Raw genomic sequence first — 22,416 nt, forward strand, 5'->3', positions numbered from 1 at the left:
TAATTTCTTCACTTAGATTCGAGTTATCACCTGGTATCATTCCCTTTGGGTTGCAGGATTTCCTTTAATATTTAGTATATATTATATATTATTATGTAGTATTTATTTCTCTAAGGCAGATCTACTAGCCACAAATTCTCTCAGTGTTTATCTGGGAATGTCCTCATTTGACTTCATTTTTGAAGGGTAGTCTTGTTAAAGAATTCTTGTTTGACAGTTTTTTTTCTCCTTTGGCCCATCAAATACGCCATCCCACTGCCTTCTGTCCTTTATTGTTCCTGATGTGGCATCAACCTTTATTCTTATCCCCTGTATGTGATGAGTCACTCAAAAGTCAGGCCGTTTACAAGTCTGCCTGCCCCATCTTTTATTCTACTGGGCTTTCTAGTGTCTCCTCTGTATCTGTGCAAGGCTTTGTATTGAGCCAGGATAAGAGAGCCAGGCTCTCTCAAGATTCTCCTGAGCTTACACAGCCTTGCAAACAGCCTCCTCCCAGACCCCCAGAGTATGTGGGATCTTATCAAAGTCCGTTATGGCTGCCTCATTACCTGGATCTCCCTACTAAACTTCTAGGAGGCTTTCTTGTCAGTTGTTGGCTCAATCAATATTGCAACCTTGGGCAGCTGCAATGTTGGAGTTCCAAACGGAGGCTTCCCCTGGGTCATGAGGCTTTTCTGGCTCCACTCCAAACCAAGCTGTCCTCTCCTGCACAAAGCTGCTGGTTTCCCAGCTTTCCCAGCCCTGGTAGAACAATCTCCATGGACCTTTGGTGGGAGTTTGGGCATCTCTCTGGGCTAAAATGTCATACACCCTCACTCTTCCTGCCAAAAGTTTAGTGACTTTTCTTGAATAAATACTTCTTAATTTGTGCTATGCCTTTGATTGATTTCCAGGGAATTGAAATGATTTTTGTCACAGTTTTGTATAATCTCATCATTGCCAATGATGGGGACGGGATTTGCTGAGTTCCTCACTCTGCCATTCCCCAAGTCACAATACAGCTCTGGTCATTTAAAACTTTATTCTTAAACTCGATTCCAAGTTCTCCTCCCTGGAGGAGCACCCTCCCTGCTCCCCCTAGAGCAGACTAGCTTGGTTGCACTAGAGGCTTAGAGTGGAGGCTGAGGTCTCCGTCCGGTCCTCACATGCCTTCTCTCCCTTCGGTTTTGAGGAGTTAGCTCCTCTGGTGGCATGAGGACAGAGAGGAAGGGAAAAGAAAAGAGCACATTTTCTTACCTACTGGACAAGGCTGTGACCTCTCTCTCTTGGTTGTGCTGTTGCTCTGGCTAATCCAGCCTGGTTTCAAGGACTTCCGGGTGGCAGGTCTCTATATGCTGACTCTCTCAGGGAGTATACGTAAAAATTCTTGAAACATTCTTCTGGGGGCCTGCCTGCTGCTAATATATTTGACATGGAGATTTGGCTCTGCTTCAGCTTCTTTTATCCTCATCCCCTTCAATGTTTAAAAGCACTAACCTGGCTTCAGTCCCAGACATACTACTCACTCCCCGTGTGACTGTGCAGCTGCACCCCAGCAGACTCTAAGCTTAGGGTAGGTGATGGTCTGGTGAGGTCAGAGGAGAGACCTGGAGACAGCGATTGAGACACAGGTTTACTGGGGTACTTTACATATAGGGAGCCCAGGAGCAGCCGACTGGACAAAGGATCCGCTTCTGGGATCTACATGCAACAAGTTTTTACATCACAGCACCTTAACTTAGCAAGTATCAGTGGCCCTTCCCCTCCTTGGATGGCCAGAGTCTCAAAGAGATCAAGCAAGGCCTGCCACCTAGACAATCTTTCTGTGTGTGTGTGTGTGTGTGTGTGTGTGTGTGTAAAGATTGTTACTTTTTTTTTTAATTTACATTGAAATTAGTTAGCATCTAGTGCAACAATGATTTCAGGAGTAGATTCCTTAGTGCCCCTTCCCCATTTAGCCCATCCCCCCTCCCACAGCCCCTCCATCAACCTTCAGTTTGTTCTCCATATTTATGAGTCTCTTCCGTTTTGTCCCCCTCCCTGTTTTTATATTATTTTTGTTTCCCTTCCCTTATGTTCATCTGTTTTGTCTCTTAAAGTCCTCAGATGAGTGAAGTCATATGATTTTTGTCTTTCTCTGACTAATTTCACTTAGCATCATACCCTCCAGTTCCATCCACGTAGTTGCAAATGGCAAGATTTCATTGTTTTTGATTGCCGAGTAATACTCCATTGTATATATATACCACATCTTCTTATCCATTCATCCATCGATGGACATTTGGGCTCTCTCCATACTTTGGCTATTGTTGATAGTGCTGCTATAAACATGGGAGTGCGTGTATCCCTTCGAAACAGCACCCCTGTATCCCATGGATAAATGCCTAGTATTGCAATTGCTGGGTCATAGGGTAGTTCTATTTTTAGTTTTGTGAGGAACCTCCATACTGTTTTCCAGAGTGACTGCACCAGCTTGCATTCCCACCAACAGTGCAAAAGAGATCTGCTTTCTCCGCATCCTCGCAAACATCTGTTGTTGCCTGACTTGTTAATGTTAGCCATTCTGACAGGGGTGAGGTGGTATCTCATTGTGGTTTTGATTTGTATTTCCCTGAGGATAAGTGATTTTTAGCCTTTTTTTTCATGTGTCGGTTGGCCATCTGGATGCCTTCTTTGGAGAAGTGTCTATCCATGTCTTTTGCCCATTTCTTCACTGGATTATTTGTCTTTTGGATGTTGAGTTTGATAAGTTCTTTATAGATTTTGGATCCTAACCTTTATCCAATATGTCTCCCATTCTGTCGGTTGCCCTTTAGTTTTGCTGATTGTTTCCTTCGCTGTGCAGAAGCTTTTTATTTTGATGAGGTCCCAGTAGTTCATTTTGGCTTTTGTTTCCCTTGCCTCTGGAGACGTGTTGAGTAAGAAGTTGCTGCGGCCAAGATCAAAGAGGTTTTTACCTGCTTTCTCCTCAAGGATTTTGATGGCTTCCTGTCTTACATTGAGGTCTTTCATCCATTTTGAGTTTATTTTTGTGTATGGGGTAAGAAAGTGGTCCAGGTTCATTCTTCTGCATGTCGTTGTCCAGTTTTCCCAGCACCACTTGTTAAAGAGTCTGTCTTTATTCCATTGGATATTCTTTCCTGCTTTGTCAAAGATTAGCTGGCCATATGCTTGTGGGTCCATTTCTGGGTTCTCTATTCTGTTCCATTGATCTGAGTGTCTGTTCTTGTGCCAGTACCATACTGTCTTGATGATTACAACTTCATAGTATAGCTTGAAGTCCGGGATCGTGATGCCTCCTGATTTGGTTTTCTTGTTTAAGATTTCTTTGGCTGTTTGGGGTCTTTTATGGTTCCATACAAATTTTAGGATTATTTGTTCTAGCTCTGTGAAGAATGCTGGTGTTATTTTGATAGGGATTGTAGATTTGATAGGGATTTTATGTAGATTGCTTTGGGTAGTATTGACATTTTAACAAAATTTGTTCTTCCTAGCCAGGAGCATGGAATCTTTTCTCCATTTTTTTGTGTCTTCTTCAATTTCTTTCATAAGCTTTCTATAGTTTTCCATGTATAGATTTTTCACCTCTTTAGTTAGATTTATTCCTAGGTATTTTATGGTTTTTGGTGCAATTGTCAATGGGATCAATTCCTTGATTTCTCTTTCTGTTGCTTCATTGTTGGTGTATAGGAATGCAACCGATTTCTGTGCATCAATTTTATATCCTGCAACTTTGCTGAATTCAAGAATCAGTTCTAACAGTTTTTTGGTGGAATCTTTTGGGTTTTCCATATAGAATATCATATCATCTGCGAAGAGGAAAAGTTTGACCTCCTCCTGGCCGATTTGGATGCCTTTTATTTCTTTGTGTTGTCTGATTGCAGAGGCTAAGACTTCCAATACTATGTTGAATAACAGTGGCTAGAGTGGACATCCCTGTCTTGTTCCTGACCTTGGGGGGAAAGCTCTCAGTTTTTCCCCATTGAGGATGATATTAGTGTTAGGTCGTTCTGGACAATCTTTGTTATAAGGGAGACACTCTGGGTTGGCCACCCCCAATGCCCCTGACCTTGAACACTGAACAACACATTCTGCTGCACATTCTGCTTGATAGGAATATGGACAGAGGAAAAGATTTCTACATTTTCAAGATAGTGATTAACAGGGGCATTCAGGGTATGCTTGCACAAACAAGCTATCCAGCAGGTACCATACAGTGACCGTGGGAAAGTAACTAAATCTCTCTGAATCTGTGTCTTTGTCTATAAGAGGGGGTTATGTGTTAGTTAAGGGTCTCTGTCTTAATCTCGCTCTTAATCTCATTAGTTAAGGCTGTGTAAGATACAGTGCCAAATCTCAGTGCCACCTAGAAGCAAAGGATGGGGCACCTGGCTGGCTCAGTCGGTTAAGTCTCTGACTTCAGCTCAGGTCATGACCTTACGGTTCATGAGTTTGAGCCCCGGGTCGGTCTGTGTGCTGACAGCTCAGCGCCTGGAGCCTGCTTCGGATTCTGTGTCTCCCTCCCTCTCTCTCTCTCTCTCTCAAAAATAAACATTTAAAATTTTTAAATAAATAAATAAAAGTGAAGGTTTATTTTTCACTCCTGTAATGTGTTAGATGTGGGCTGCTTCGCATCTTTTTCTTTCCAGGTCCCAGGGGGAGGGAGCAGCCCTAACTGGACTAGCCATTCTCATGAGAGAGGAAAAGGATCAAGAGAGCTGATAGAAATATAATGGGTCTTAACACTTTTGCACAGATGTGGTGAAAGGCCTTCTGTTCACATTTCATTGGCCAAAGCAAGTCACAGGATCAGGCTTGACCTCAGGGAGGCTAGAAAGGACACTCCTCCTACAGAAAACATTGCGACCACCTGGCAACAGGTAGTGATGTATAATCCTTACCAGGAAAAGCTACATAAAACCTGAGAACAAGACCACCTATCACAGGATAACAACAGCACCTTCCTTACAGTTGTTGTAAGAATTAAATGAGGTGAGTGTTGGTGGTATAGTGGTGAGCATAGCTGCCTTCCAAGAATTAAATGAGGTGAGGCACATCCGATGCAAAACCGTATTCTGCACTTAATAAGGGCTCAGAAACTGAGCCCTTATTATTATCACTTCCAGCTGCTGCTGAAAGTGTTTCCATTCGCTAGACTGGGCTGAACCTGACTTGGGAAGAAGAGAAACAGGAATTGTAATCACTCCCAATATTCAATTGGAGAATATAAAACACTGAGTCTAAGGGCACAAGCTTTCGAGGACTGTGGACTCCTCATTAAGACAGATGATTTTAGACAAGCTACTTAACCTCTTTGAGCCTTAGTTTCCTCAACCTGAAAATGGGGATGTATGGGACTATGTTGTAGGCTTGCCAACAATTAGAGCCAAATTAGCCCAATCCTGTGCACCATAGCAGGAGCTGAGTATTTAATTATTGAGTGTGGATTTTAGACTATTTTCAAGTATTCTAGGAACTGTATGCATAACATGGCTACAATATTGCTGTATGGAAAGACCCATTATGGGTCTTTTCCATCGTTTGGGTCTCGGCTTAAAGGTCACCTCTTCAGAGAGATCACACCATTTAAAGTGTTTCCTCCACCTCCAGTCACTTCTCCCTTTTTGTCTGTACAACTTTGATAGCGTTCTTAAAATCGTCTTGTTCAGTCATTGGTTTATTTAAAATCCGTCTCTGCCACTAGAAAGGAATCTCCAGGAACTCAGGGATCTTGTTTTCTGTATTCCCATCTCCTGCCCTGGGTCCTCAGCATCCTTACCCTAAAAACTGGCAGGCGAAGAGGGAAAGGTGAAGGCTGGGGGTCCACCTAGGTCTCACGCCCCGCCCAACTCAGGCCTCAAATTCCTTCCAGGCGGGGTACCGCCTCAGTCACCCCGCGGTGCCGCCCAGGGCCCCGCCCCCTGGGGGGCGTGGCCTACAATGTTATGCCGGCCGCGTGCAGACCGTCGTCCTCCAAGGGAGGAGAGCTACGTCACACGCACCAGGCGGAAGAAGGGCGTGGCCAAGAGCGAGGCCCCCGCAGCCGCCGGCGCCACCGCCTGAGTCGCCTCCAGGTGGTTGTTGTCGGTCCCGGGCCGCTCAGGCAGCTCGGAAGCCACTCTGTTTTGGGGTCCTCGCCGCCCTTCCACGTCTCCCGGAAGAGTAGCGGGGCCGCGGCCGGGCCGGGACCAGGTTTCGTCTGCCGGGCCCTCTAGCCGCCGGCTGCCGAGGTGGGGGGCGGCCCTGGCGGGCGACGAGGCCGCGGTGCAGCCGCTCCGGAGTCCTCAGGTGAGGCGGCAGCTGAGCCCAGTGGGCCGGACGGATCCGCCTAGGGCGTTAACGGCCGTAGGTGCGGGGTTGGCGTCCCCTAAGCGGAGACTCTGGTCTCTGCGCTTTTGGGGGGCTGAGGGAGAGGGCAGGAGAGCCCCCTGGGGCCTCAGCCGGCATTGTTTGGTGCCCTGCCCTCTCCTCCCTCCCCGCCCCCCGCCCCCAGCCGGGTTTGGCAGCTCCTCCCCCTCCAGAGGTTCAGCCTGGCAGGTGGGGAGCGAAGCGGGGGTCTGTACTCGCCTACCTGAGATCTGTTGACGACAAAGTCCCTGGGACCGACCGACTGACCCCCAGCCTCCCTTCCTCTGTGTTGACACCTGGCCTTCGAAGCAGACCCTGCCACTGCTGTCTGCGGACCCATCCCCAGCCCACGCACTGTCACCCTCTCTTCATCTCCGTCCCTGTGGGCCATTTCCTGGGGCAATGCCTGAGAAATTAATTACTTGGGGGCACTGCACCTCTGAAGTCCGCTGGAGTTGTCAGTGGGGCAAGTGCCCAGGACTGCTGTTTGTATTTAATTGGATAATCAACATTAAGGCATGGGGTTTTGTTTTAAAGCCCCCATTAACTTTAAAATAGGAGGCGAGATATGGGGGGTTAATAAGTATGCTTTGACTCCTTTAATTAGTAAGGATCATTTGCCGCCCAATCGCCACCAATGTCTGAGAATAATACTTGACATCTGTAAAGAGTTTTACATGTTACAGAGCACTGCACCTCCATTTTCATTTGAGGTCACATAAACTGTGAAATATACAGGTATATAATAGTCCCATTTTGTAAGGAACAGGTTTAGAGGGTGAGTTTCTTCTTGAGGTTATTCAGTTACTGAGAGGCTAGATGGGAAAGGCAGCGGTTAAAAAAAAAAACTGGGTTTGGCTGACTTAGATTTGAGTTGCTAAGCTGCCATCGAAACTCTGGGATCTTTCTAAATCTTTTCCCCGTTTGTGAAAAAAGAATACTGCTACTTACTACGTAATGTGGTTGTGAAAATTATGTGTGATAAAGGTAATGATTGTATGGCATTTGACATACAAACTACATTCAGCAGTATTTATGGATGCCTGCTGTGTGCTGAGAATTCAGTGGTAAGCAAAACAGACCTGGCCTTCATCCAGCCACTTCCCTCCTCCTCTTTCCAATAGGAAGAGACAGAAAAAAAAATCATATAAAACATGGAAGTTTGTGAGAGTAAAGCCTAGCATGCGAACAGAGAATGATAGAACCTAATCTAGATGGAGAGAAAGAGAACTGTGTTTTGGAGCTCATGACATTCAGGTGAAGTTTAAGAACAAGAAAGAGTTAATGACGAAAGAGCGTGCCAGGCACAACAATGTGCACATTCAAGAAATGGTTGTTGACTTTTTTAGTACACTTCTGTATCTGTAAGGACTAATGACTTCATCATTCCGATTCATTCTGGCACACCAAAAAGTACTCAGATCTATTTATCAAATAAATGGCTGTGCAGTCATTTTTTTTATTCTGAACTTAGCCAGTGTGCACATAGTAGGTACTGAGAATGTAAATTATTGTAAGTGTACTTTAGACAGATTATATATGTGCACATCTAAATTATCCATAATACTGCTGCATTTAAACATGGAGATTTAGTATCAATCGGAAGTTTCTTCAAGTTTTAGCACCTTAAAACAAACTTCAAGGAATTCTTTTTATTTGGTTGAGCTGGAATTTTACTATATTGATTATTTGCTACTTACGTTTGCTACAGTAACATTTGCCTATTGTTGAAATAGGAGTTATAACAGTACAGTAGAGATAGCTGTAATTATTATGGTAATAGCAACTACTAAAATGAGTGTCTACTGTGTTAGGCCTTTTGCAGAGTTTTTTTTATAGATTACTTCATCTTAAAGCTGTCCTATAATGTGAATACACTTATTTTCCTCATTTTCCAGGTAAAGGTTCTCAGTTTCAGTGAAGTCGTTTGCTCAAGGTTACATAGCTAGTAAGGGGCAGCGCTAGGCTTTCAGTCCAGGACTGTCTGACTCCGGAGCCTGGTCTTCACTGCTGTGCTCTGCTGTTATGCCATACTGACCACTTTATGTCCTTTTTACAGGTTCACCAATAGGATTATTCTGCTACCATCATGTCCTGGTTTGCTGATCTTGCTGGGAAGGCAGAAGATCTTTTAAATCGAGTTGATCAAGGGGCTGCAACAGCTCTCAGTAGAAAAGAGAACACCGGCAATATCACATATAACAAAAATGCTGACTACCCTGAACTTCAGCAAAATACAGATTTGACTTATCAGACTGGATCTAAAGCTGCTTATATTTCCTCAGCAGCTGATAACATTAGAAATCAGAAAGCCACTCTCTTAGCTGGCACAGCAAATGTGAAAGTAGGATCTAGGACATCAGTGGAGACCTCTCATTCTGTTGAAAACACATCTGTTCCTAGGCCTTCATCCCAGTTTGTTCGAAGAAAAAAGTCAGAACCTGATGATGAGCTGCTGTTTGACTTTCTTAATAGTTCACAGAAGGAGCCTACCGGGAGGGTGGAAATCAAAAAAGAAAGGAGCAAGACACCTGTCCTTCAGAGTTCTCGGACAGCAAGTGTCGGTTCCGTGAACACCAGCGTGACCACCGTCAAAACCGTTGAGGAAAATCCTTCTAGGAGCCAAGGCGATGGTAGTTAATCAGCCCTCTGGTTTCTTTTAGAGTTAAGCAAATGGGACGTGTCATAACCTGAAATGTTCTGGTAGTGTTTCTCATCCTCTGTTATGTTACCTTTCCCCACTGGTGTAAAGGCAGCTTCTAAAATGTGGAATGAACGTGATAGACAACACGGAAGCCATTAGTCAGTGTACAGTTATAATAGGGACCTTTGAATGTTGTCTGTTGGGTGCCTTTACCCAGCCTAGCATCTAAGAAATTCTGCCCAGGATGATTCTCTAAGATATTTTAAACTACAAAAAAAAAAAAAAAAAAAGACAATTTTGAAATCTGAAAGAAAACATAATTTTGGACTTGGAACTATCTCAATTCATTTCTTTTTGGGATGATAAAATAGGAGGATGTCCTTCACATTTATTCTGGATTGTGAGGGCTTTTTCTGTGTGTGTGTGTGTGTGTGTTTACCCCTTGCATCCCTCAGAAATGAAGCTGAGAGACTGAACTTCGATCCGAGTTGAAGGGTTGAAGGCATTGACCTGGTCGTGAAGTAACAGTTTAGAATTCTGGTTTTCATTGCTGTGAAATTACCTGTATATATAGATCTTCTCACCTGCAAAAATGAGGTTAACGTGGTAATATGGCTAATTCAGGTACCTACTAACCATTTTAAAATAGCAAACACACGGTAGGTTCTTGCAGAGATTCTTTATAAAGTTGGTGATTATTGGAAGCTTGTTATTTTCTTAAATATTAAAGCTTCTCCCGTAGTCCTGGCTGTTGGTGAATAAAATCTGTCAAGATAAAGTGGTAAAGAGGCAAGTGTTTGGGGCTTTCAAGACAGGATCATGCAGTAACAGTTGACTATGTACACACACTCCTAAATTTCTTTTTAACAGGGTCAAGAGGGCGAGAGAGACATGTAAACATAATTTATGGGGCACCTGGGTGGCTCAGTCGGTTGAGGGTCTGTCTTCAGCTCAGGTCATGATCTTACAGTTCGTGAGTTTGAGCCCCTGCATCAGGCTCACTGCTCTCAGCGCAGGGCCCACTTGGATCCTCCGTCCTCTTCTCCCTCTGCCCACCCCCCCTTTCTCAACAACAACAACGACGACAACAAAACTATAGTATATTAGTATATAGTATAGTAAATACAGAAATTGAAATACGGTTAGAGTATTGTGGAGCCATTAAGGAGAAAGTAAGGTATTCAGGTAAGGATTCACAGGGGGTCTGTGGTTTGAGTTGAGTCTCAAAGAATGAGTAGAAGTTTCCAGGTGAAAAAGAAGAGGGGTTGGAGACAGCATTCAATGCAGAGATTCTGTACACGTTTGGTAGAGTAGTTGTTGTGGGCACAGTGTGTAGGAGACAGCAAAAGAAAACGAAGGTAGCAAAGAAGGTTGGGAGCTGTTTGTGAAGGCCCTTGTATGCCTCCGTTTACATGTTTAAACCCATTATTCGTATACATCATTCTCTCTTAAAGAGTGGTCCCTGGACAACATGCGTTAGAAGCACTTGTGTGATTAAGAAAAGTGAATTATTGTGTGCCTCCCCAGACTTCTTGAATCGGATTTTCCGGGGCTGGAGGTAGGGCATATGATATTTTTGTTGTTGTTTTCCAGGAGATTACTAGGGCCAGGTAAATTGTAAGTGCCATAGCAATGGGATGCTAATAGAGGTCTTTCAAAGAAAGTTGATGATATTTTTCTACTTTTAAGGAAAACCGCTTTACATTTGATTGTAAAGGAGTCACAGGAAACCTGTTGACAGGGAAAGGAGTTAGAATCAGTTAATACGTGGGAGTTATAATGATGAAGTTTTGTTTCTCTAGGGCAGGGTCTCAATCTTGGGACTGTTGGGTGGAATAAATCTTTGTTGTAGGAGGCACCATCCCTGGCCTCTTAATCCATTCGATGCCAGTAGCATCCCCAATTGTGATAACCAAAAATGTCTCTCTCTTCCCCGCCCCCCTCTCTATGTCTGCCTGTCTATCTATCTATATCTATATCTATATATCTATATCTATATCTATATCGCCAAATGTCCCTTGGGAGCAAAATCACCCTAGGTTGAGAAGCAGTGCCCTAGGATGCCTAGAAACGTCTATAAATGGAATTGCTGGGTTGTAGGGTGTGACAGGGTTCCAGGTACGGTAGTATACCAGAATTGTTTTCTCAAGAGGTGTACCAATTTATACTTGAAAAACTATGGTTAATATTGCTTCTGCTCTGCATTTTCACCAACATTGGATATTTTCAGTGACTGTGTTTTGTTAATCAGGTGTGTTGTTATTTTTCTCCTTACTAATGAGGTTGAGCATCTTTTCAGATATTTAACTATGCAGGTTTCGTCTTCTGGGAAGTGCTATTCAAGTCTTTTGATCAATTTTTTCCAATGGACCATTTGTCTTTTTCCTTATTGATTCATAGATATCCTTTATATATTCCAGATGGTGATTCTTTCTACACCTCCTTCCGTTTTACCTTGGTTTTCCCCCACTTCTCTCTGTGGTATCTCAGTAGAGTTCTTAATGTACATGAATTTAGCGTTCTTTTCTTTGTGGTATGTTTTTTTGTGTCTTAGAAAATTTTTTCCTGTCCTAAGGCCATAAGGATATTTTCCTGTATTCTAAAGGTTTTATAGTTTTGCCTTTCATATTTTTATGTTTATTTAAAATTTGGGGTTTTTTTAGATAAACGGTGTAAGGTGGATGCCTATCTAGTTCCATTTTTCCCCCCATACTGTTATCTCAGCATTAGTCATTGAAAATATTTCCTTTCCCTGTCAATCTGCAATATCACCCCTGGCATTTTGTGCCAATGCCACGCTGTCTTAATTCATGTAGTTTTATAGTGTTTTGATATCTCCTAGAGCAATTTCTCCCATCTGGTCTTTCAAGAATGTTTTAGCTATTCTTGGACTTTTTTGTACATCCATATTCATTTTAGAATTTGCTTTCCAAGTTTCACAAAAATTCTTATGGCCTTTTTATTGGGAGTCTATTGCTTCCGTTTGGGTGAGAATTAGCATCTTTACAAAACTGAGGTTTCTCACCCATCATAACATGGTACAATTTCAACTTAGTTTTTAAGTGTCTTTCTTTAAGATTTTATCATTTTCTTCATGAAAGTCTTGCATATTTTTTGTCAGATTTATTCCTGGTAGTTTATATTTTTTGAAACTTGTAGATGGCATCCTTTTTAAAGTTTTACTTTCTGTTCCTGATGTATTGGCTTTTGACACACAGCAGCCTACATAGCTCTTAATCTTTTATTTTTCTGTACATTCAGATTTTCAACAACACAGTATCTGTGGATAGTGACAGTTTGGTTCCTTCTTAACCCTTTAATCTTTAAAAAGAATCTCTTTCTTGCCTCACTGCATTGGCTTGGGCTGAGAACCAGTATCTTGTTCTTTGTCTTAACCATGGTTTGACAGTTTAACCAAATACAATGTCTATGTTAGTTTTTTTATAGGTACTTTTTATCAGGTGAATACTGTATCTATGTGTATCTAGTTTGAGTTGTGTTTTCTTAAGTTTATTTATTTTGAGAGCGAGAGCAAGCGGGAAGGGGGACGGAGAGAGGGAGAGAGTGAGAATGCCAAGCAGGCTCCGAGCTGTTAGCACAACATAGGGGTCAAACCCACAGCTGGTGAAACCGGTTAACCTACTGAATCACCCAGCTATCCCTCTAATTTGAGTTTTTATGTTGAATTTTTACAGTGTTTTTTCCTGTATGTATATCATATGATTTTTTAATATGCTTTTTGTTCCTTAATATTAATATTGGATACAAATCAATTGACTTTTTTAAAACCTAAAACCAGACTTGACTTTGAGTTTGCTAATATTCCAGTTAGGATTTTTGCATTTATTTCATAAGTGAGAGTGACCTGTAATACTGTTAGGTTTTAGTGTTACAGTTATGTTAGCCTTATAAAATGAATTTGAAAGTGTTCCCTCTTTTTCTGTTGTCTTAGTTATTTGATGTAAAACCGAGATTATTTATTTCCTGAATTTTGCTGGAACTCACTGGTAAAACCATCAGGTCTGGAGTTTTAACTGTTGATTCTATTGGTTTTCCATTTCCTCTGTTTTTGGTGAGTTACATTTTTTTTCCTAAGAGTTTGTCTATTTCATATGTACTTTGGGGGATTGTATTTATTTTACTTAATTTTAGGAAAATAGTAAAAGGGTCATAGCTGAAACCTTAACCCAATTGGACACCAACCTAATCATTCATACTAACCCTGCAGAAACCAAAGCTTGATCACAGATACTACTAGAAGAATATCAGTATCTGGCACTGTGATAAATGCCTATTTTTTTAAACAGTGTTAATGAAGTATAACTGACATATAATTAACTACACATACTTAAGTATACAATTTGATAGGTTTCAACATCATATACGTTTAAAAATTTATTGGCATAATGTTTGTGATATGTCCCTCAAAAGACCATTTTAATTATCTCTAGCAGATTTCTATTTTGTTAATTTCTGGTCTTTATTGTTAATTTTTGCTTTGGGGTTTATTCTGTTTTAAAATTGTGTGTGTGTGTGTGTGTGTGTGTGTGTGTATTTTTGAGAGAGAGAGAGAGACTGAGTGTAAGTAGGGGGAGGAGCAAAGAGAGAAGGAGACAGAATCCGAAGCAGGCTCCAGGCTCTGAGCTGTCAGCACAGGACCCAATGGCACGGCTCATACCCATGAACCGTGAGATCATGACCTGAGCTGAAGTCAGATGCTTAACCAACTGAGCCACCCTGGCGCCCCAGGTTTTATTCTGCTTTTATAGCCTTTAACTCATTTTCTTCCTTTCATTTTTGATGTATATATTAAATACAAAAAATGTCTTTTTATTTATTTTTTTAAAATGTGTATTTATTTATTTATTTTGAGAGAGAGCAAGCAGGGAAGGGGCAGAGAAATGGGGAGAGAGAAAATCCCAAGCAGGTTCTGTGCTGTCCGCTCAGAGCCTAATGAAGGGCTTAATCCTACAACGCTGGGTTCATGACCTGAGCCGAAATCAAGAGTCGGATGCTCAACCAACTGAACCACCCAGGTACCCCTATAAATGTCTTTTTAAATACCACTTTATATATATCCCACAGTTTTGGATATATACTTTATTTCTTTAAAAAAATTTTGATTTTGGGGCGTCTGGGTGGCTCAGTCGGTTAAGCGTCTGACTTTGGCTCAGGTCACGATCTCACAGTTGGTGACTTTGAGCCCCACGTCGGGCTCTGTGCTGACAGCTCAAAACCTGGAGCCTGCTTCACATTCTGTGTCACCCTCTCTTTCTGCCCCTTCCCTGCTCATGCTCTGTCTCTCTCTGTCTCAAAAATAAATAAACATTAAAAAAAAAATTTTTTTTTTTTTAAATTTTGATTTTGGAAATTTCAGATATATCAAAGTAGATTTTGATGACTCCCTCCAATAATACCTATTATCTGACTACATTATCTAAACAGTTTACAGCCGTTCTTATTTCTTTTATACCCTCCCGTTTTCCATCCCTTCCTCTACCCGCCACAGAATTATTTTGAAACAAATCACAGATCTCCCATCATTTCTTCTAGAAATATTTCATTTGATGACCCTAGAGAGATGCAAGCTTTAAAAACAAACATCCACACCATAATCACCCTAAAATTTTAATAATTCCTCAGTATCACCTAATACCTAGTCATTGTTCAGATTTCAATTTCTCATAATTTTTTTCTGTATATTGAAATGCACAAATCTTAGCTATACAGATAAATGGCTATGCCTGTGTAACCCACACTTTTATTATGATAAATAACATTTCCTTTGTCCCTTTGCCTCATGTCTCTTTCCAGTTCATCTTTCTACCCCATTTCCCCAACTACCACTGTTCTGATTTTTTTCACCTTCGTTTTTCTCCTAAAACTTCCATATAAATGGAATCATATAGTATGTCCACTTTCTTATCTTTTTCCTCACCACATTAGTAAGATCCATGGATATATCAGTAATTTGTTCTGAGTATACCACACTTTAGTCTCTTTTATGGACAGTGGATTGTTTCCAGTTTTGGGTTATTGTAAATAAAGCTGTTATGACCATTTTTGTTCTTGTCTGGAAAATGTTTTCATGTCTCTAGGAAGTGGAAACCTAGGAAGGGAATTACTAGGCGAAATGGTAGCTGCATATTTAATTTCATAAGAAACTGAAACCTTTTCCCACAGTGGTTATACCATTTTGTGCTCCCACCAGTAAAATCTAGGAGAGCTCTGGCTGCTCCGTGTCTTTGTCAGCATTTGGCATCGTCCTCTTAATTGTAGCCATTTTAGTGGGTGTGCATTGGTTCTCGTGGTTTCAATCTGCATTTTTCCTTGATCACTGATGATGTTGAGAACTTTTTTATACGATTATGGGTCAGTAGTTTATCTTCCTTTCTGAAGTGTCAGCTCTTTCGCCTGTACTGTTACTATTTTCGTCCATTTTATCATTTAGCTATATAACTGTACCTAGTTTTTTTAGAGCAAGTTAAAAATGCATCTGTATCACATTTTGTAACAAAAGCAGGATGAATCTGAATTTATGAATCTCTAGCTCCTTGAGTAAGACCTTTTAGACTCAAGTTTGGTATGTAACAAATTGCTCCGACATATTATTACTCTCCTTGCCTTGAAACCCACAGCTGTTCTTTTGTGCCTTTCCAGTATTTTCACTGTTGGGACTTGTCTCTTTTTTTAAGAAAATACTTTAAAGCCCAAAGGGAGACTGAAACCCTTTTTACCTAAGTCCAACCACTTGAATCCTCTCTGGTTTTCTCCTTCCCAGAACTGTATTCTTGTGTCTGTTCTGCATCACCATTCATTCAGTATATCCAGACTTTGAGATCCTTAGAGGTCTGTAGCCTCCAAGTAGGACAATGAAATTTCATCAGAAGGAAGTCTATTGAAAATTTACCCTGTATTTTATTTAAATTTAAGCTGTCATTTTAGCTGTAGCAGTTGACTTGAGCCAAAAGGCATTCTACCAAAGTAAGCTACTAATGTGTATGCAGTGCCTGTTCTGGTGTAACAAAAGTGTATTTTTTTTTTTTTTTTACAGAAACCTCTAATAATTCAGATTCTGGCCATGAAGTTCAAGAGGATTCTTCAAAGGAAAATGTATCATCAAGTGCTGCCTGCACTGACCACAATCCAGCACCTACTCCTGACGGCAAATCACATGAACTGTCTAATCTTCGGTTGGAGAACCAACTGTTGAGGAATGAGGTTCAGTCTTTAAATCAAGAAATGGCCTCATTACTTCAAAGATCCAAGGAAACTCAAGAAGGTAGAGCCTTATTTCAATTGTGCAGGGTTAGGAATTTAACATTTCAAAAATAAACGAAGATTTGATTACATCAAAACTTAGAGAAATATTTCAGATGAGACTTATAAAATAGCATTTTCATAGAAACAGGGCCCAGATTTAGAAGTGAGACCAGTCATCCTCCCACCGACCTGAACCAGAACATTGGCTTGTTTGGTCATTCTTTTTTTTTTTAAATTTTTTTTTAACGTTTTTTATTCATTTTTGAGACAGAGAGAGACAGAGCATGAACATGGGAGGGGCAGAGAGAGGGAGACACAGAATCTGAAACAGGCTCTGGGCTCCGAGCCGTCAGCACAGGGGCCCGATGCGGGGCTCGAACTCACGGACCCCGAGATCGTGACCTGAGCCAAAGTCGGCGCTCAACCGACTGAGCCACCCAGGCGCCCCTGTTTGGTCATTCTTTAGGAATCATGAAATTTAGGGACTGAGAACGGAACATCAGTAATCATCTGATTCATTGGATCGATTTATTCTGAGCATTCAGGGGGAGCTGCTCATGAACCAAAGGTGTGATTAAACAAAGTAGTGGGCACCAGTGGGCGAGGTCACGGTATTGCACTGCTCCTGGGCTGTGAAGCAAACATGGAATTCAGTTTGAAAAGTACTGTCTCGAAATGTGCAGTGAAGTGGCCCTAGAGTAGAAAACCCTTGGATTCCTCAGAAACAGATAATTTAAAAGTAAAAAAAAAAATCCCACAAGTGAGGTAGTGGTGGGGAATATGTTAATGTTAATGTAAGTGTGGCCAAGGGAAAATAAGACAAGTCTCTGCCCTGGATCCTGGCAGTGATTAGAAAGGAGTGTAGGGACAGTGGGAAAGTTTGGCCAAGACGTGGATGGAGGCCCAGAAGAGTACAAGAGGAAGGAAGTTTAAGACTTGTTGGGCTGACTTTAGAAAAAACTTCACTTTACCAGACTAACGTGGACATAGAAATAGAGCCTTTCCTGAGACCATGTAGAGTTTGCTTTGATGTTAATTTTGTTTTGCCGGCAGACTGTTGTTACAGATCATATGTAAGGATGTGGAAATCTTTACTGCACTGTTCTTTCTAGATTTAAAAAATAGAGGGCACCTGGGTGGCTCAGTCGGTTAGGCATCCGACTTCAGCTTGGGTCATGATCTCATCGTCTGTGAGTTCAAGCCCCATGTTGGGCACTGTGCTGACAGCGCAGAGCCTGGAACCTGCTTTGGAGTCTGTGTCTCCATCTCTCTGCATCTCCCCCACTCGCACTCTGTCTCTCTCTTTCTCTCTCTCTCAGAAATAAATAAGGACGAAAAAAACTTTTTTAAAAAAAAAGCATCTTTTTGGGGTGCCCAGGTGGCTCAGTTGGTTGAGCGTCTGACTTTGGCTCAGGTCATGATCTCATGGTTTGTGGGTTCGAGCCCTGCATCAGGCTCTCTCTAGTCGGCAAAAACTCACTTCGGATCCTCTGTCTCCCTCTCTCTCTGCCCCTCCCCCACTTGCACTCTCTCAAAAAATAAAACATTTTAAAAAATAGCATCTTTTTGCTACGATGATTGAGAGAAACAGATTCTTTCCTGTGTTTATCTTCAGGTTTTGACTTTGTTTGTTTGGTCTTACTGGAGCGTATGCCCTTGGTTTGGATTTGCATTCGTCCTGTCTGTAGCAGAACTCTACGAATCCACCGACCATTTTAGTGTTGTGAATTCTGCTCTATACTGGTTTTGGCTCCCAAATACTTTATGCTATGTCTCAAAAAAAATTTTTTTTGTAGAAGAGCAGCTATTATCATGCCCTGTTCCAGCCTCTTAACTGTAATGTAGATGTGAGTGTTGGCCTTGAGAAGTGAGTATCCCATTTGGAGCAAATAGTCTGAAGATACGTCTAAGCCCCCAATTTTGGTAGTCAGTCCTAAAGGCGCAGAGGAGAATCTGTGTGTGCTGTGAGAAAGGCGTGTCTGCTTGGATAGAGACATTTCTCTCTGTCTTTTTTAGAATTAAACAAAGCAAGAGCAAGGGTTGAAAAGTGGAATGTTGACCACTCAAAGAGTGATCGAATAACTCGAGAACTTCGAGCCCAGGTCGACGATCTGACTGAAGCAGTGGCCGCAAAGGACTCACAGCTGGGTGTGCTGAAAGTGAGGCTGCAGGAAGCCGACCAGCTACTGAGCTCCCGCACAGAAGCCCTGGAAGCCTTACAGAGCGAAAAATCGAGGTAGCTCACTCTAGAAGTCATGAACAAGGGGGCTGGGAAGTTTCTTTCCAATACAAGTAATGATAAACACTGTAGTATATCCCACTTTGTGGAAACTTAGCTTTTGAAATTTACAGAGGGGAAATTTATGTTTTTTTTAATGTGAAATGTGTGTGATTAAAAGTCGATTTACTAGTTGAATCTTGAGATGCATTGTTAGCAGAGTCTGCATTTAAAAATATTTGAAGAACGTCGGGTCGTTAATCTTTTGGCATATGATATGTGCTGTGTGCTTATATCTGGATGCCTAAAAACATAGGTTACGTTCCATTAAAAGGCAGAAAGATTTCTTTAAGAATATTTTAGTCAAGCCATCTTTTTTGTGCTTATAAGCCAATGCTCTAAAAATTATTCTGCCTGACCACTTGTACACTGTGGAAACGAGCCTCTTCGAGTGATGTCTTGTCTTTTAGAATAATGCAGGATCACAGCGAAGGTAGTAGCCTGCAGAACCAAGCTCTGCAAACCCTTCAGGAGAGACTGCATGAAGCGGACGCCGCCCGGAAGAGAGAGCAGGAGAGCTGTAAACAGATGCAGGTTCGAGAGGAGGCATGGCTTTCCTAACACATTTTCTCCCAAATAAAACTCTGCAGTGCGTTTCAGAAAATTCTCTTTCTGTGACAAAATCCAAGTATTTGGAAATTTAGCTTGATCCTCGCTAAATTTAATCCTACATATTGAAATACATTTAAAATGAAGTTCAGTATCCTTTATGATTGACAAGGCATCGGCAGGGGGACGTGGGGGCTCTTCTTCTGAGAGGGTACTTGAAGGGACGACACACAGGTCGGACAAGGGTCCCAGAGGGGAGGGGTGTTACACTCTCTTGACAGAAAGCTCTGTCAGATAATAAAAGGGGAGCAGCCCCTCAGCACCCCTTAAAAAAGGAAATACAATTAAAATAGTTAATGTTCATTAGAGACAGACATTTTCACTTAATTTTGTTGTGCAACCAACATTACCATTATTTGATTAAAAGCTGATTTGGGGCTTCTTTCTTACAACTAGATGGTGCTGAGAAGCTTTTGAATAAAACAGAAAAATGTTGCTGATGTGGGGCATCTTGTTTATGTTTTTATTTAAGCTTTTTCTGATTCCATTTTACCTGATTTCATTTATTTCTAGAGAGATGTACCTAATATATACTTCTACTCTTTAAAAAAACCTTTTCTTAAAAATTTTTTTTTAAATTTAATGTTTATTTATTTTGAAAGAGACAGAGTGCAAGCAGGGGAGGGGCAGAGAGAGAGGGAGATGCTGAATCCAAAGCAGGCTCCAGGCTCTGAGCTGTCAGCACAGAGCCTGACACGGGACTCAAACTCATGAGCCGCGAGGTCATGACCTGAGCTGCAGTTGGGACGCTTAACCGACCGAGCCACCCAGGCACCCCTAAAAAAATTTTTTTAAGTAGGCTTCATGCCCAGTGTGGAGCCCAGCGCAGGGCTGAGTTCAAGACCCGAGCTGAGATCAAGAGTCAGATGCTTAGGGGCGCTTAGGTGGCTCAGTTGATTAAGTGTCCAACTTCAACTCAGGTCATGATCTCAAGGTTTGTGGGTTCCAGCCCCACGTCACGCTCTGTGCTGACAGCCCGGAGCCTGAAGCCTGCTTCAGATTCTGTCTCCCTCTCTCTCTCTCTGCCCCTCCCCTGCTCATGCTCTGTCTCTCTCTGTCTCAAAAATAAATAAAAACATTAAAAACAAAACAGATTTCCAAGCCTAGTCTTAGAAGTTCCAATTCAGTAAGCCTGGGGAAGGCCTTCGGTGGCTGCATTTTTTTTTTTAAACTCCCTAATTGATTCTGATGCATTGCCATGTTTGGGAGCCAGCAACCTTAAATTCTCTATTCTTTAGTTCTTGACAAATGAGGTGGTATGTTTTGTTTTGTTTGTTTTGTTTTTAAACCTCCCTGTTAGGTTGTTGGACTGAGCTAAAAAAAGTCCCGTAAGATATCTGATTGGGTGGTTGTAAAATATATCTCAAAGGAAATGATGTAAGCAGATACAAAAATTTGTCGCAGAACGAGTTTGCTGCACGCCTTAATGACATGGAAGCGGAACGGCAGAATTTGGCAGAAGCGGTTACCCTGGCCGAACGAAAATACTCGGACGAGAAGAAGAGAGTTGACGAGCTGCAGCAACAAGTCAAAGTGTTTAAGTCCAACTTGGAGTCCTCTAAGCAGGAACTCATCGACTACAAGCAAAAAGCTACTAGAATACTCCAAGTAAGCTTGAGATGTACACTGCGGATGTTGGGATTCGCCAGTTGGGAGACACTCTTTGACTCCATGTTGATCTGTGAGAGGATTTGTTCGTGTTTGGCTGGGTTGGCTCACGTCAGGTGCCTTACTCGGAGGTTTTGGAAAAGGCTAAAATGTCCCTTGTTCCAACCACCTTTCTTTCTTTTTGCTTAAAATTCATTCTGCCACTGCCCAGGCCAGGCCTGCCACCTGTCATCTTAACCACGGCTATATCGATGATCGTTGTTAAGCAGTCACTTCCTTCTTCCTTGCTGATCCTCCGTCAGGTTTTTCAGGCAGCTTCCCCCGCCTGGTATCTCAGCCGACCTTCCCTTCCACTCCACTGAAAAACACTGTGTCAGTCTCCAGCTAATGTAGTCTTCAGCTTCTCCTTCCTTTGCCTCCTATCGGAGGGAAACGTCTGCTTTCGTCAGGAGGCATTTTCAGCCTGTGCGTTGGTTCCTGCTCCACCTCATTTAAGCTCCTCCTCCTGAGTCTGTCCTCTCCCTGTTTTTCCCCTCTCTGCTGCCTTCTTCTGGCTCAGCATACTCAAGAGCACATGGTCGCTTAGCAGAAGAACAGACAAGGTCTTCGAACTCCTGCCTAAGGAAAAAAACCATACTTTTGGCTTTTTTGACCACTTCGATCCATTTCCTTGTCCTTTCTCTCAATGTCAGACTTACCAGAATTTTTGTAAATATGCTGTCTCTATTTTAGACCTGGTAACTTTAACTCCTTCGTGTAATTTCTGTCCCTGCTACATTTCTGAAATTGTCCTCCCAGAGGCCTTTAATGACCTGAATATGTACTTTCTTCCTTTCTTAGTTTCCACCCACTTTGATTTTGGTGGAGTATTGGACACTGTTAGCCCCCCTCCCTTCTTGAAACTCCTGCCTTCTGGTGCCACTTGCACTGCCTTCTCTCTCTCTATCCTCTCTCACTGCTCTTTCTGTCTGTGTTGGGCCCTCTTCCCGGTCTCCAAAGAGGAGAGTCCTCCCAAATTCCATCCTAAGCCCTCTCTAACTCCTTTCTTCGCGTTATCATGTATATATCCACTCTGCCTGTGTCTGCCACCTTGATGTGACTTCAGCCTGTCTCCAAGCCTAACTTCCTGACCTGTTTCTAAGTGCCTGCCGTGTTTCTCTACATGGGGTGTCCCATCCCCCAAACCAGCTTATTCATTCTCTTATTCATTCTCTTATTTCGGTAAATATCATGCCTTCTTCCCAGGCAATAGAGCGTGAACCACAATGACATTTTGACTCCACCTTTTTCCTTTAGCTCCTGCCTCCTGTTGGGTATGAGCACCTTTTTGATTCCTCTTTCATGAGACAGCATGTCTGTCTCCTCCAAGCCACTCCAATTATTTTTGCTGTGTCACTCTAATTCATTTAAAAGGGTCCTTATTGAGTCCTTAACTATTCACGAGGCATTATGGTAGGTGCTGAGGGTATGTCTTCTTTCTGAAAAGAGCAGTTAAGTTAGTTAAAAAAAAAAAAACAAAAAAAACCTGAGGTAATTGGTGGGATGAAGTTATCGATGCATTAAGCCCTTAAAATCTGCCGGGGGGAGTCAGGGGCAACTGGAGATGCCGTATAAAGAGGAATTGGAGGAGGAGTAGGAAGACTTGTGGGGAGGAGATTTCTGATAGGACAGCCTGTGCCCTTGCAAA

At 42.2% G+C, this 22,416-nt stretch overlaps 1 protein-coding gene across 1 annotated transcript in view; it reads left to right on the forward strand.

Annotated features, from left to right (window-relative positions):
• The first annotated feature begins 6,062 nt into the window (after nt 1-6,062).
• Nucleotides 6,063-22,416, forward strand: part of GOLGA5 (golgin A5) — a 32,876-nt gene continuing 16,522 nt past the window's right edge. The window contains exons 1-6 of the mRNA XM_058740109.1: nt 6,063-6,267; nt 8,387-8,960; nt 16,026-16,253; nt 18,251-18,470; nt 18,923-19,046; nt 20,526-20,729. Of these exons, the coding sequence (XP_058596092.1) occupies nt 8,417-8,960; nt 16,026-16,253; nt 18,251-18,470; nt 18,923-19,046; nt 20,526-20,729 (1,320 nt within the window). The 5' untranslated portion in view covers nt 6,063-6,267; nt 8,387-8,416. The remainder of the gene's footprint in view (nt 6,268-8,386; nt 8,961-16,025; nt 16,254-18,250; nt 18,471-18,922; nt 19,047-20,525; nt 20,730-22,416) is intronic.

The sequence above is a fragment of the Neofelis nebulosa genome, chromosome 7 (genome assembly GCF_028018385.1).
Source record: "Neofelis nebulosa isolate mNeoNeb1 chromosome 7, mNeoNeb1.pri, whole genome shotgun sequence".
Taxonomy (NCBI): Eukaryota; Metazoa; Chordata; class Mammalia; order Carnivora; family Felidae; genus Neofelis; species Neofelis nebulosa.